The sequence below is a fragment of the Pogona vitticeps genome, chromosome 4 (genome assembly GCF_051106095.1).
Source record: "Pogona vitticeps strain Pit_001003342236 chromosome 4, PviZW2.1, whole genome shotgun sequence".
In the NCBI taxonomy this organism is placed as follows: Eukaryota; Metazoa; Chordata; class Lepidosauria; order Squamata; family Agamidae; genus Pogona; species Pogona vitticeps.
The window spans coordinates 7828120-7840978 of NC_135786.1; the positions used below are offsets into that span (position 1 = coordinate 7828120).

General features: G+C 43.4%; 1 protein-coding gene across 12 annotated transcripts in view; it reads left to right on the forward strand.

Moving 5' to 3' along the window:
• The window catches only part of KCNQ2 (potassium voltage-gated channel subfamily Q member 2), a 127361-nt gene that overhangs the window by 45913 nt on the left and 68589 nt on the right, over positions 1-12859 (forward strand). For all 12 annotated transcript variants that reach the window (XR_013544381.1, XM_072996737.2, XM_072996731.2 and 9 more), the window contains exons 2-5: positions 1336-1426; positions 5183-5309; positions 8434-8609; positions 10696-10821. Coding sequence is in view for 11 of the 12 variants with exons in the window: in XM_072996737.2 (XP_072852838.2) it covers positions 1336-1426; positions 5183-5309; positions 8434-8609; positions 10696-10821 (520 nt within the window). In the remaining variant the exon portion in view is untranslated. The remainder of the gene's footprint in view (positions 1-1335; positions 1427-5182; positions 5310-8433; positions 8610-10695; positions 10822-12859) is intronic.

Consider the following 12859-nt stretch of genomic DNA (forward strand, 5'->3'; position numbering starts at 1 on the left):
AAAGTGTGAGGTAGGAGTTTCTGTCACAGGATCAAAAATAAAAACAATCAACCCCTCTCCCTCCCCCCCCAACTGGAGACTTCATGGCATCAGAAGGCAAATGTCCTCAATATATATAAATTCCAAAGTGTTTTTAAAATGCTGGATAGAGGATTCTGGGAATTGTAGTGCCAAAAAAACAAAACAAAAACGAAACTTCTTCCATCTCTGATCTTTCCAACCTCTTCCCCTTTTGGTGCAGCTTCAGAAGGCTTAAATGGGTAATGCTGAATCTAATCTATCACATGGTTGAAATTCAGATCTACCTGGACACCTTACTTGAACCCTTCTCATTCATATTTCAGTGAATATGTGATGTTTCTGGAGAGAAGACTAAATGGTTGTGGAGAGACTAGGAAGAGGTTTTACTTTCCTTGAAATTTCACACTGTGCCTAAAAATTAGAAGCTGTAGTTTGAGCAGGAAAGGATGGGAGGCGTGTATTTTTAGGTAGCCATCTATTCTGTTTTGTAGAACACTGTCCTCTGTGTGTTAAGACCAACTCCATCTTTTCTTCTGTTTTGTTCGTTTTCCTCTGCCCCATGTTTGTCGGAAATAAAGTTGATGGGCAGTAAAATACAGTATTTATATTTGGGTAATGCTTTTATTCACATGTACTCATGCAGACTTAATAGAATGATATCCTAGCTAATATATATATGTTGGAAAAACAAATGGCTTGACATTGTGTGACTCTTTAACAGCAGCTGAGCTGGAAATGACTGCCATCTTCTGTTTCCATTCTTGGTTGGTGTTTCTGAGAAAGTGTTCCCTTTCCGTACATCTACCCATGAGACACTAGGTTCCACTTGGCCTTTGAATGAAGGATGATGGCTGGGTGCGTTAGGGGCTGAAGGAAACCAGATTACCTGTGCAGGAGGGGAAAACCCCCAGAGATTTGAAAGAAGCAAGGATAGTACAGCTGATAGAAAGACAAAGTGGGGCTAAAACTGAACATAAAATAAAGCTGAAGCTTTTTCTTGAAAGCCCTCCTATGCCTTTAAGTGGACCATGACTGGCAGGAATGTAGCTTTTCAAAACGTGTGTGCTCTTCCTCAGGTATTACTTGGAGTGAGGCTATGCACCTTGTGAAACAAACTAAACCGTTATTTGGCCTTTTGCAGCTTCATGTCTTAGACTTGCCTTGGTCTCCTCTGTGTGTGTGTGTGTTTTAAAGCCAAAAGATTGGGAACATTATCAGTTATTGATCCACAGCAATGATGACATCCCACAAGGTGCCTGATTAATATTCCCTTTTTCTTCTTTTTCTGTTTTGTCTTTTGCTTGTGCCATCTAGTTTTCTACTAGTTTTCTCCTGCTTGGTGCTGTCGGTCTTTTCAACCATCGACGAGTATGAAGAGAGTTCTGAAGGTGCCCTCTACATTCTGGTAAGCGAGGTGCAAAGTAACGTTGAAGTTGGGATAGGGCTTCGTTTTTTATTTTAGTGTATGTCTCTGTGTGTAGTATTTTGCTAATATCCCCCCTTAGGTCTTAGAATCTTAGCACTGTAGAGCTGGAAGGGATTCTATAAATCACCAAGTCTAACCCCTGTCAAAGAGACACAGTGGGGAACTGAACTCTCAACTTCTGGCTCCATGGCCTGACATCTAAACGACTGACTCAATGGATAGACTCCCTTTGACTCTTTCAGTAGCAGGCTTTTTCGCTCTCTCTCTCTCTTTTAGATTGTTGTAAGGAGAAGCCATCTATCCCTTACACTTGGTTTTTTAGACAATAGCTGTGATCATCATAGAATCATCATAGGGTTGGAAGGACCTTGGAGGTCTTCTTGTCCAACCCTCTGTCCAAGGCAGGAGACCTCATACCATCCCGGACAGATGGCTGTCCAATCTTTTCTTGAAAACCTCCAGCAGTGGGGCACCCACGACATCGGGAGGCAAGCTGTTCCATTGCTTAATGGTTCTCACTGTCAGGATATTCCTTGTTACTTCCAGTTTGGATCTCCTTCTAACTGGTTTCCACCCATTGGTTTTTGTCCTACCCTCAGGTGCAATGGAGAATAAATCAATGCCCTTTTCCCTGTGGCTACCCTTCAGATATTGGAAGACTCCTATCCTGTCTCCCCTCAGTCTTCTTTTCATTAAGCTAAACATACCTATTTTTTTAAAAAGCTAAACATACCTAGTTCATCATCATCTTAGAACTGCAAAGCCAAAAGGGACCTTATGGATCATAAAGTCCAGGAAGACTAGGAGGCACAGTGGGGAATTGAACTCCCAACCACTGGCTCTACAGCCAGAGACCAAAACCACTGAGCTGTCATTGTAAGCATCTTTCTATTCTAGTTGGGTCCAAATGGAGGTTCCAAATAGTCACTCATTTTTAATTTGTTTTTAAGTAAACCAGATCAATCCGATTTTGGCTTTGGGACATTATCTCTGAGGGTAAATTAAGTTAGTTCAGTGTGGCTGGGAGGGGCAGTGTCCTCTCTCTGAACTGGCTTAGCTTACCTTCAGTGAGGGCGCTGTAGTGACAAATCCGAGTAAGGGTATGATAAAGTCATTGTTAACAGGAAGAATAGTGTTTGTTTTTTTTTAATGTAGCTAATCGGGGCTGCAAAGAATAGGAAACTAACATAAAAGTGTAGGGGGCCATTATGGGTCATCTATGAAAAGATGATCCATCATTCACAGAAAATGTTCATCAAAGAGAATTAGGGGTGGACTCTAGTGTAGTATGTGAGAAGCAAGGAAAACTTGCCACATGCAGAAAACCTTTTAAGTGAAAATGTACATTTACCATATCCTTCCTGATATTTTGAAACCATCTCATTAATAGTTTGGAAACATCAGAAATGGATGTCAGAGGATTAAGATCTTCCAGTTATGTATGTGTTGGCTTTTCTCAGTGCCTAAACGGCTCTTGTTTTCCTCATGGGTCAGGGCAGCAAAAATGGTACAATTGCTAGTTTTGGTGTTATGTAAAAAGAAGTCTCCCAAGAAAACCTGGCTGTTCATGGTGACAGTTCTGGCCATACTGTCCTCAAAAACAAGTAAAGAAAAACATAGTTCTTTTCTTCTGCAATTAGCATCTTGCTGCTTGTTTGATCTGGTGCAGAACGGACTACTTTCACAGCTTTTGACAGCTTGACTGTCCTTCCCACTGACTGCTTGGCTTCTGGTTAGAAGCTGAAAGATAGCCAGGAGAACTCTTGCTGACACAGACACTTTAGATTTCTCCTGGAATGCTTCGCATCTCCTGATTTTTCCCCTTCTAGGAGATAAATTGATTAGTGGAATCTTCAGTAGGGTGTAGCGGATTGAGTGGCAGACTAGCGGATTCACTATCTTATCAAATATAGATTCCATTAGAACGCTGGAGAACAGACTTTGAATCCCCACTTGGCCATGGAAAGTCACCGGGGGAATGGAACTGGTAAAACCACTAACCTTGCAAACCCCGTTAGGGTGCTAGATGTCACTTCTGATGTGATGGAATATAACTAAAAATCTTCAGTAGAGGGATCATGGTGCTCTGCAGAAAAAGCTAGATGCTACTGACAAACTCACTTGTCTGGCCACAGAGGGAAGCTCAGGAGTAAAACTCCATGATGGCCATCCTCAAATATCTGAAAGGCTATCAGTCACGCAGAAGATAGAATAAGCCTGTTTTCTTCCACCCCAGAGGTAGGACCAAAAGCAGTGGATTCAAATTCCAAGAAAGGAGATTCCAGCTAAACATTAGCAAGAGGCTCCTGATGGTAACAGCCATTCAGTGATGGAATTGATTACACCGAGAGGGGGGAATGATTCTCTTTGGTTGGAGGTCTTTAAACAAAAGTTTAAAGTGTGGCTGGTCTTTAAACAGAAGTTTAAAGACCTCCATCTCTGAAGGGTGCTTTAGATATGGACTTCCTGTGCTAGGAGCAGATTGGCCCAACTCTAGAATTCTGTGATTCTGAGATGGCTGTGGTAGGCTTTAGGAATGTAATTATTGTGTGCCGAGAAGTCAATCCAGACTTATGGCAAGCCTTTCCAGGGTTTTCCAGAATACACAGAAATGGTTTGCCAGTTCCTTTTTCTGGGGGCACCCTGGGACTGGGCAGCTTGCCCAAAGCCACAAAGGCTGGCTCTACAGTGGTGCCTCGCTAAACGATGTTAATCCATTCCGTCAAAATCGCTATCTTGTGAAAACATCGTAATGCGTTCCAATGGGGAAAAATTGTCGTCATCCAGCGAAAATCGCCCATAGGGAAACCGTTTTACGAAGTGTGGATCAGCTGTCAAAATCACTGTCTTGCGAAAAATGGTCCCGAAAACTCCTGTTTTGTGAAGTGCGGATCAGCTGTCAAAATCGTAGTCTAGCGAAAAATGCCCCCCCCACTCTTGCGAATCACGGACCGAAACATCATCCAGCAAAATTCGCCCATAGGGAAAACTGTTTTGTGAGGTGCTATAGGGATCGCAAAAACTTATCGTCTAGCAAATAAACTGTTTAGTGAGGCAATCGTCTAGCGAGGTACCACTGTACTTGTAGGAAGCACAGTAGGGAATTGAACTGCCAACTTTTGACTGCAGCCAGATACCTAACTCACTGAGCTATCCAGTCCCCTTTAAAAATGTAGTGCTATTGAATACCGGAGGACCACCCATTCATTATTTTGGTAAGCTCCTAGATTTTTAGAGATCTTGGTAGGATCATGGCTCTCTGAGTACCTACAGTAAAGGCACACTTTGGTTTCTGACTTTTCTTCCATAAGAAACAAATGCTAATAGTTCTCAGAATGTCTTCTGCCACCTTCATAGCCAGCTCTAGTCCCTCTTATCTTTTAGTGCCCCCCCACTTGCTTCCACTGCATTTCACCTTGCACAGACTTTTCAAAACTCAGATGCATAATTCATAAGGTACAATGACCATTGAACTATATAAGTGGCAAACCTTAGGGATAATCCATTGAAAAGGTTCCCTTCTGGATTTTGTAAAACAAAGAGAAAGAGAGGTAGTTACATGTTGGGAGGGGACAGTTCTGAATTTTAATGTACAGAGGTGTTCTTGCTGGGATCATTCCAGAGGTGTATGTTGGTCTTTGAAATGGAGCACTGAAAAATACAAAGTTAAATGATTCAGAAGGACCGACCCTCTTGTTTTGCTGTATCGGATTTATTGTCCTGTCTCCTTTGCAGGAAATAGTCACCATCGTGGTCTTTGGCGTGGAGTATTTTGTTAGAATCTGGGCTGCCGGCTGCTGCTGCCGATACCGGGGTTGGAGAGGACGGTTAAAATTTGCCCGCAAACCTTTTTGCGTCATCGGTAAGAATTGCCCTATGATTCTGGCTGCAAAGCACCTTAACCTCTCTCTGCTTTAAGGGGATCATTTAAACTAGAGTCGAGGAGCCAGCATGCGGGTTGCACCCCCTTCTCACTCCCCCAGACCTTGGTGGGCCACTCTTGACCCTGTTCCAAAACCCAAAGTGTTTGGAAGTCCGATTTTTGGTCCCAGAAAATGCTGTTTGAATCCTATAGCAAGTCCACTCTCTTCTGAATAATCTTTAATGGTCTGATGTACTACTGATGTCTTCTGGAGATGTAATTTAGCCTTTCTTAGCCACAGTTATGGGGGGCAGGGGAAGCTTGGTGGATCTCCAGAAGGACCGTTCCAGATACATATGGACTGAAACCACATCACTTGCATAAAGTTGACCCTTATAAGCATTACAATTAAATATGCTAGCCCAGTGGTCATCTTTTGCTTCTCTCCGAATCGGTTTATGTATCATGTGTAGCCAAGTGATAAATAAGTCCGTGTTTTCCCAAAAATAAGATAGGGTCTTATATTGATGTTTGCTCCAAAAATGCATTAGGGCTTATTTTCAGGGGATGTTTTATTTTTTTCAGGTACAACAGTCTATATTTATTCAAATACAGTCATGCAATCTTCTTCTGGTTGCTGCACAATAGTGGAGGGCGGGATTTCACTTGCTTATATTATGGGCATCCTGAAAAATTATACTAGGGCTTTTTTATTTTTAGGTTAGGTCTTATTTTCAGGGAAACAGGGTAGTTATGTTTGTGTCTGAGTTCCAGATTTTCTCCCCAGTTCTAGAAGTCAGTTCTAGATTCCTGAGCATGTGGGGATTAAGAAAAGCTTCCTAGTTCAAGCATTCAGTTTGCAGATTGGTTTGAAGTCTTGGAGTTCTCCCTGTAGAAATTAAAATCTGAACAAAGCTGAATTGCATCTATTAGTCCTGTCTGGTAAGGTGGGTACCATTACCGGGCCCAGCTTAAGCTAGGTTGCTAGAAGGATAGTTCCAAATGGAGCCATTTGATTTTAAAAAATGAAGCGGTTGCCTGCGTGTATGTCAGGGCTAAAGGTGAACCCCACCTATGGAGAGGCAGAAAACGGATGCTTGAACTATCACTTTGCAGCGGTGTCTTATAATTTCAAAACCTTTGGCAAACTGCTTCATTTGGCTCAGCTATGGAATATTTTGAGAACCACGGTGGATGTTTTAGATGGTGCAATGCGTAACCGTCTTTGGCTTTCCAGATATCTTGGTTCACAGCTTGTCTAAGCCACACCCAACATGAAGGATGGGCTGGGAGTTGAATGAATGAATGAATGAATGAATGAATGAATGAATGAATGAATGAATGAATGAATGAATGAATACTGTAAAACAGGGAATGTTTGGAGTTGTAGTGTAAAATGTCTGGAGGGCCAGAGGTTATTCCTGCTGTAGTGCAAAAAAAGCAAAGCATAATGCTTATGTACAACCCCCATAGTGCTTAAAGCACTCTCTGGGCAGTCTACAACTTAATAATGAAGGCTACACGTTGCCCCCCCCCGACAAGCAACTAGGTACTTAATTTACTGACCATGGAAGAATGGAAGGTTGAGTGAACCTTGAGCCGGGATTGAACCCGGGCTGTGAGGAGAGTTTTGGCTGCAGGACTGCAGTTTAACCACTGTAACGTGACACTCCTGGTGATTCATTTGCCCTGGACTTCCTCTGGGCAGAATGAGAAAAGGGATACAGTGGTGCCCCGCATAGTGACGATAATCCGTGCAGCAAAAATCGTCGCTATATGGATTCGTTGCTATGCGAAATAAAAAAGCCCATAGGAATGCATTGAAACCCCTTCAATGTGTTCCTATGGGCTTAAAACTTACCTTTTAATCAAAAATCCTCCATACAGTGGCCATTTGAGCTGCCCGGTAAGCGAGGAATCCGTCCCTGTTTTAGCCGGCAGCGAAACAGCTTACCGATCATCGCAAAGCGATTTCCCCCCATAGGAAACATCGTTATGCGATCACAAAAGCAATCACAAAAACATTGTCGTTATGCGGATTCATTGTTAAACGGAGCACCCGTTATGCGAGGCACCACTGTATTTCTTTTGCCCGAAAATTGCAGGTGCAAGTAAAAAAATTTGGAAATGTCTCTCACATAACACAAATGTAAGAGTGGGTGATAATTAAACAAATTGCAAGCTGTGGTGGACAAAATTCCGCTTCTTCAGGAGAAGCATAACTCCTCTGTGGATAGTGCAGAAAAATTGTAAACAAAAGTTGAAAAATTAACAGCACATGTCCACGAGAGTCGATGCAGGTCCTGCTGTCCCGAGCAGCTTTGTAGTCTTGTTGGAATCATCATCCTCTGCTCTTTAGACCATAAGAACTTATATCCCCTTCCCTCCCGTCATCATCTAATCTATTTCTTGACATCTTGAATTATATTAATATTGTTGTTTTATTTTTACTGTTATTACTTTATGGATCGTTGTTAGCCACCTAGAGTAGACTGTGGTCTAGATGGCAGGGTATAAACAAACAAACAAAAAACAAACAATCACCTCTCACAGACATATGCCATTAATTTCTGGACTTTTGTCTTCCATTTTTCTGCACAGTCCATGGAGGAGATGTGCTAAGCCCAAAGAAGTGGAATTTTTGTCCACCCAAGCTTGCAAACTGTTTAGTTTATAGTGGTCCAATAAAAGGTATCACCACTCTTAGATGTATGTAATCTTGGGGATCTCATGAGAAGAAAAATCTCCCTGGAAAAGACCCTGATGTTGGGAAAGGGTGAAGGCAAGAGGAGAAGGGGACGACAGAGGACGAGGTGGCTGGACAGGGTCATCGAAGCGACCAATATGAATTCGACCCAACTCCGGGAGGCAGCGGAAGGCAGGAGGGCCTGGCGTGCTCTGGTCCATGGGGTCACGAAGAGTCGGGCATGACTTAACGACTAAACAACAAATCTTGGGGACCCCACAGCGTTTTCTTTGTTCTCGCATACCGTATCATAATAATTTGGAAACATGAGAGATGCAGGATGGAGTGAGCATTTAGCAGACCGCAAGGGGAGGTCGAGGGTGGGTGGGTATACAGAAGTAACTATGTTAAAACCATATATTTTTTCCATGTTTACAGACATCATGGTGTTAATAGCCTCCATTGCCGTGTTGGCGGCCGGTTCCCAGGGAAATGTCTTTGCCACCTCAGCACTCAGGAGTTTACGGTTTCTACAGATCTTGCGGATGATACGAATGGACCGCCGGGGAGGCACTTGGAAGCTTCTGGGGTCTGTGGTGTATGCCCATAGCAAGGTGAGCATTCAGGACCTGTGCCGTCAGCTCCTGAGGGCTTCTATGTTGCTAAGCGAATCAGTATTTGCAAAATTCGGCTGGCAAGGACTCCCTTGTTGGAGATCTTTGGAGGGGCTGTGTGTTGGGAAGGGTAAAGTGCAAAATCGCTTAGAGGGGGAAAATATGCAGCTACATGAATATGAGGAGATCCTGGGGAAAAAAAGAATTCTGTATTGTGAAATGGCTCTCTTCAGCCATTAATGGCTTCTTTTCAATTTATTTATTCATTTCATAGAATCATAGAATTATGGAGTTGGAGGGGGCCCATAAGGCTATTGAGTCTAACCCCCTTCTCAATGCAGGACTCCAAATCAAAGCAGGCTTGATTGTTGTCTGTCGGGATCTGCAGATGAAGCCTTGTTGTAGGGATCTGCAGATGAAGCCTTTCCCCCCTCTTGACCAGCAAGGAGAAAGAAAGAGGCGAGCACTCGAGTGTGTGTTTCAGGGCGGGATCCAGATGAACAAAACAGCATGCTGTGTAGCATGCTGTTCAGTGGGAAATCCTCCCTATCCGTTGCCGCACCCCCCTTTTATTGTTCTCTACTACCTTTGCACTAGTTAACCAGTGACCATTCTAAACACAGGCAGGTAATATCCTGAATACACAAGTATGGTAAACAGAGAGGCCGGTAAACAGAGGCACGTAAATCCTAAATACACAAGTAGCGTAAACATTCCTGAATACAGAGCAGGGTAAACATAGACAGATAACACCTTAACTACACAAGTAAGTTAATACAATTTACCCAAAGACAGGTAATTATCCTAGATACCAAAGCAGGTTAATGAATCATCCTTTAGGAAAGCTAGCACACTGTATATGTGATTTGCGCGCTTAGCACAATGTCTGCTATTGCCACAGATATATACATTGTAAAAGCATACAATTTCCCCACAGTTGTCCAAATTTTTCTTGAGTACCTCCAGCGCTGGAGTGCTCACCAGCTCTCTTGGGAATTGGTTCCATTGTCGTACTGCTCTAACAGTTACAAAGTTTTTCCTGATATTCAACTAAAATCTGGCTTCCTGTAACTTGAGCCTGTTGTTGCGTGTCTGGGAATGATCAAGGACACATCCTGCTCCTCTGGATGACATCCTTTCAAGTATTTGAAAAGTGCTATCCCATCTCCTCTCAGTCTTCTTTTCAATTATTTTTGCTCCTGAAAAGGGACCCAAGGTGGTTGACATCATTAAAAACACAACACTGAGAAACAAAAACAGTAACATATTCCAACAATCAAAGAAGAATTAATAGCATCTAAGAGTGTGACCAGATGATCAGGGAGGATCGTGTCTGATCACGCCAGAAAGGCTCGCTTCACTTCGAGCCATCTCGCTTAAAGCCAGCTTTCTGTCTGTGGAGAAATGGCTCCAGCCTGCCCCCAGAAGAGAGTACAGTGGTGCCTCGCTAGACAGTTACCCCGTGTGACAGTTTTTTCGCCAGACATTGACTTTTTGCGATCGCTATAGCGATTCACAAAACAGTGATTCCTATGGGGGAATTTCGCTGGACAATGTTTGGTCCCTGCTTCGCAAACCAATTTTTGCTAGACGACGATTTGCTTTTCGCTAGACAATGATTTCGCTAGACAGTGATTTCAGTGGAATGGATTATCATCGTCTAGTGAGGCACTACTGTAACCCTGTTGCTGGACTATGGATCAGGGGCTGGCAATCTCATACACGTCACGTGATTTTTTGGAAACACCTCGCCCCTGCCCATACCACCAGCAAACTGTTTTCCTGAGTCACTGCACCCTCATTCTCCACTAACCCCCCCCACTTGTTCTGTGGTCATTCACTCCCAAATTGTAAGCCAGTGTACTATAGTTGTGGAGCACACACTGTCCTCATTGAGCTGCCAGTTCCTCTTAGCTGTGGAGGGCAGAATATTCTTTAGATGCTTGTAACCATTCCTGAAACTTCTCTTGTGTTCAGATCAACATTCCGTACTCATTCTGTCTCTGCTTTAAAATCTGTGGCGATCTGACAGGTGAACATACTGAAGGGTTCCGTTCTACTCTCTTCCTTTCTAATTTTATTACAGGAGCTTATCACTGCCTGGTACATCGGTTTCCTATGTCTCATTTTAGCCTCTTTTCTGGTGTACTTGGCGGAGAAGGGAGAAAACACAGAATTTGACACCTACGCTGATGCGCTGTGGTGGGGCTTGGTGAGTATTCATTGGGTATCTGTTTCTTGCCCTCATAGTAAATTGATAATGGCTAGTAAAAATTAGGGACATGGTGGCAGTACGGGTTAAACTGCAGGAGCCTCTGTGCTGCAAGGTCGGAAGACCAGCCGTCGTAAGATCGAATCCACACGATGGAGGGAGCTCCGCTTGTCCCAGCTCCTGCCAACCTAGCTGTTCAAAAGCATGTAAAAATGTGAATAGATAAATAGGTACCACCTCAGTGGGAAGGTCATGGCGTTCCGTGTTTAGTCATGCTAGCCACGTGACCACGGAAACTGTCTTCAGACAAACGCTGGCTCTATGGCTTGGAGACGGGGATGAGCACAGTGCCCTAGAGTCGGACACGACTGGACTAAATGCCAAGGGGAACCTTTACTTAGTAGAAATTAGGGATTGAAAGAATACTCCCCCAATTAAAAGATAACATGGCCTCAGAAATCCTTAGATTCAGAATCTAATCAAGAAAATGTTGCAGAGTTTTGAATTTTGTCTAAAAACCTCTGGCTGCTCAGTAGAGGTGCAGAGAGTTACAGAGCAGAATTAGTTACAGGTCTCCCCAAAGGAGATCACCTCCTTATTTTCTCAACTGGCACTTACAATCTTGGTAACTCTGAGACACTGCTAAGTGAAAGAATAAAAAGGTTTCATTTACTCACAGTTGAATAGATAAAAACCAACATACTGTACAAAAATGACTGCCTATTACAACAGGCTTTAACAAACACACAGCATGCTTCTAGCAGACGCTTGCAGGTTACATTCTAATAGCACTAACTGCATACCTGTGTATTAACTGCTAGCAGGCTGAAAAGGGAGAGGAAAAGACACTGCAGCAGAGAGGCGTGGCTCTCTTTAAAATCAGTGACAGGGAAGGAATGATTGGTTACTGCTGGGCTGATTGACAGTCATCCCAGCCTAGAAAGATCCCTCCCAGCCAAACCTACTGAAGGCAGCATGCGAGGTAATAAAGCAGCATTTGTTTTTTAATTACACCTATTTTTTCTAGCAGGCAATTTGCAAAGAATTTCAAAACACAAATATTTAAATAGTCAAGAATATAATACATAGCAGTGCTGAACAATAAGAAAATATATTAATCCTTCCAAAGTACTAAGCAAAATCTCTCTGCAAACATTAAAAAGCATTTTGAAAGATTAAGAAAAAGACCTTCCTGCCGTTCTTGCTTTTTGTTTGCAAGAATTTATTTATTAAAAGCCTCCCCGGAAAGCAGGGACATGGGTGGCACTGCGGGTTAAACCGCAAAAGCCTCTGTGCTGCAAGGTCAGAAGACCAGCCGTCGTAAGATCAAATCCACGTGACGGAGTGAGCCCCCGTCGCTCGTCCCAGCTTCCACCAACCTAGCAGTTTGAAAGCATGCAAATGTAAGTAGATAAATAGGTACCACCTCGGTGGGAAGGTCACGGCATTCCGTGTCTAGTCACGCTGGCCACGTGACCATGGAAACTGTCTTCGGACAAACGCTGGCTCTATGGCTTGGAAACGGAGATGAGCACCACCCCCTAGAGTCGGACACCACTGGAGTAAATGTCAAGGGGAACCTTTACCTTTACCTGCTCGGAAAGGAAGGCCGTTGTGGGGGGGGGGGAATGTTTTAACTGGAACATTGTATTTTGTGGCCATGCCAGTTTTATCTCGTGCCAGACCTTGCGCTGCAGATGCGGGACCACAAAAGCGCAAGATGTGACCTTTGCTCTTTTTTTAAAATTTGCTTCAGTCGCTGGCTCGAACATGGTTTTGCCGCTTAATTATTTATAATGCCACTTCTTAATGCGTTCCTTAAAGTGCAATGAGTGCGCTTTGTAAAATTAATGAAGTCTTGGTCGAAGCGGCGCCCGGACACGAGGAAATCTTTGTATACAAGAGACGACTCTTTTGTTTAGCTCTTGTCTTTCATTGTGTGGATGATGGGATTAGAAGAGTGACAATTACTGGGCTTCTCCAACCAATTTAGTTATCCCTTTCTACTTTTTCTTCTTTTGATCCTCCTCCCCCAATC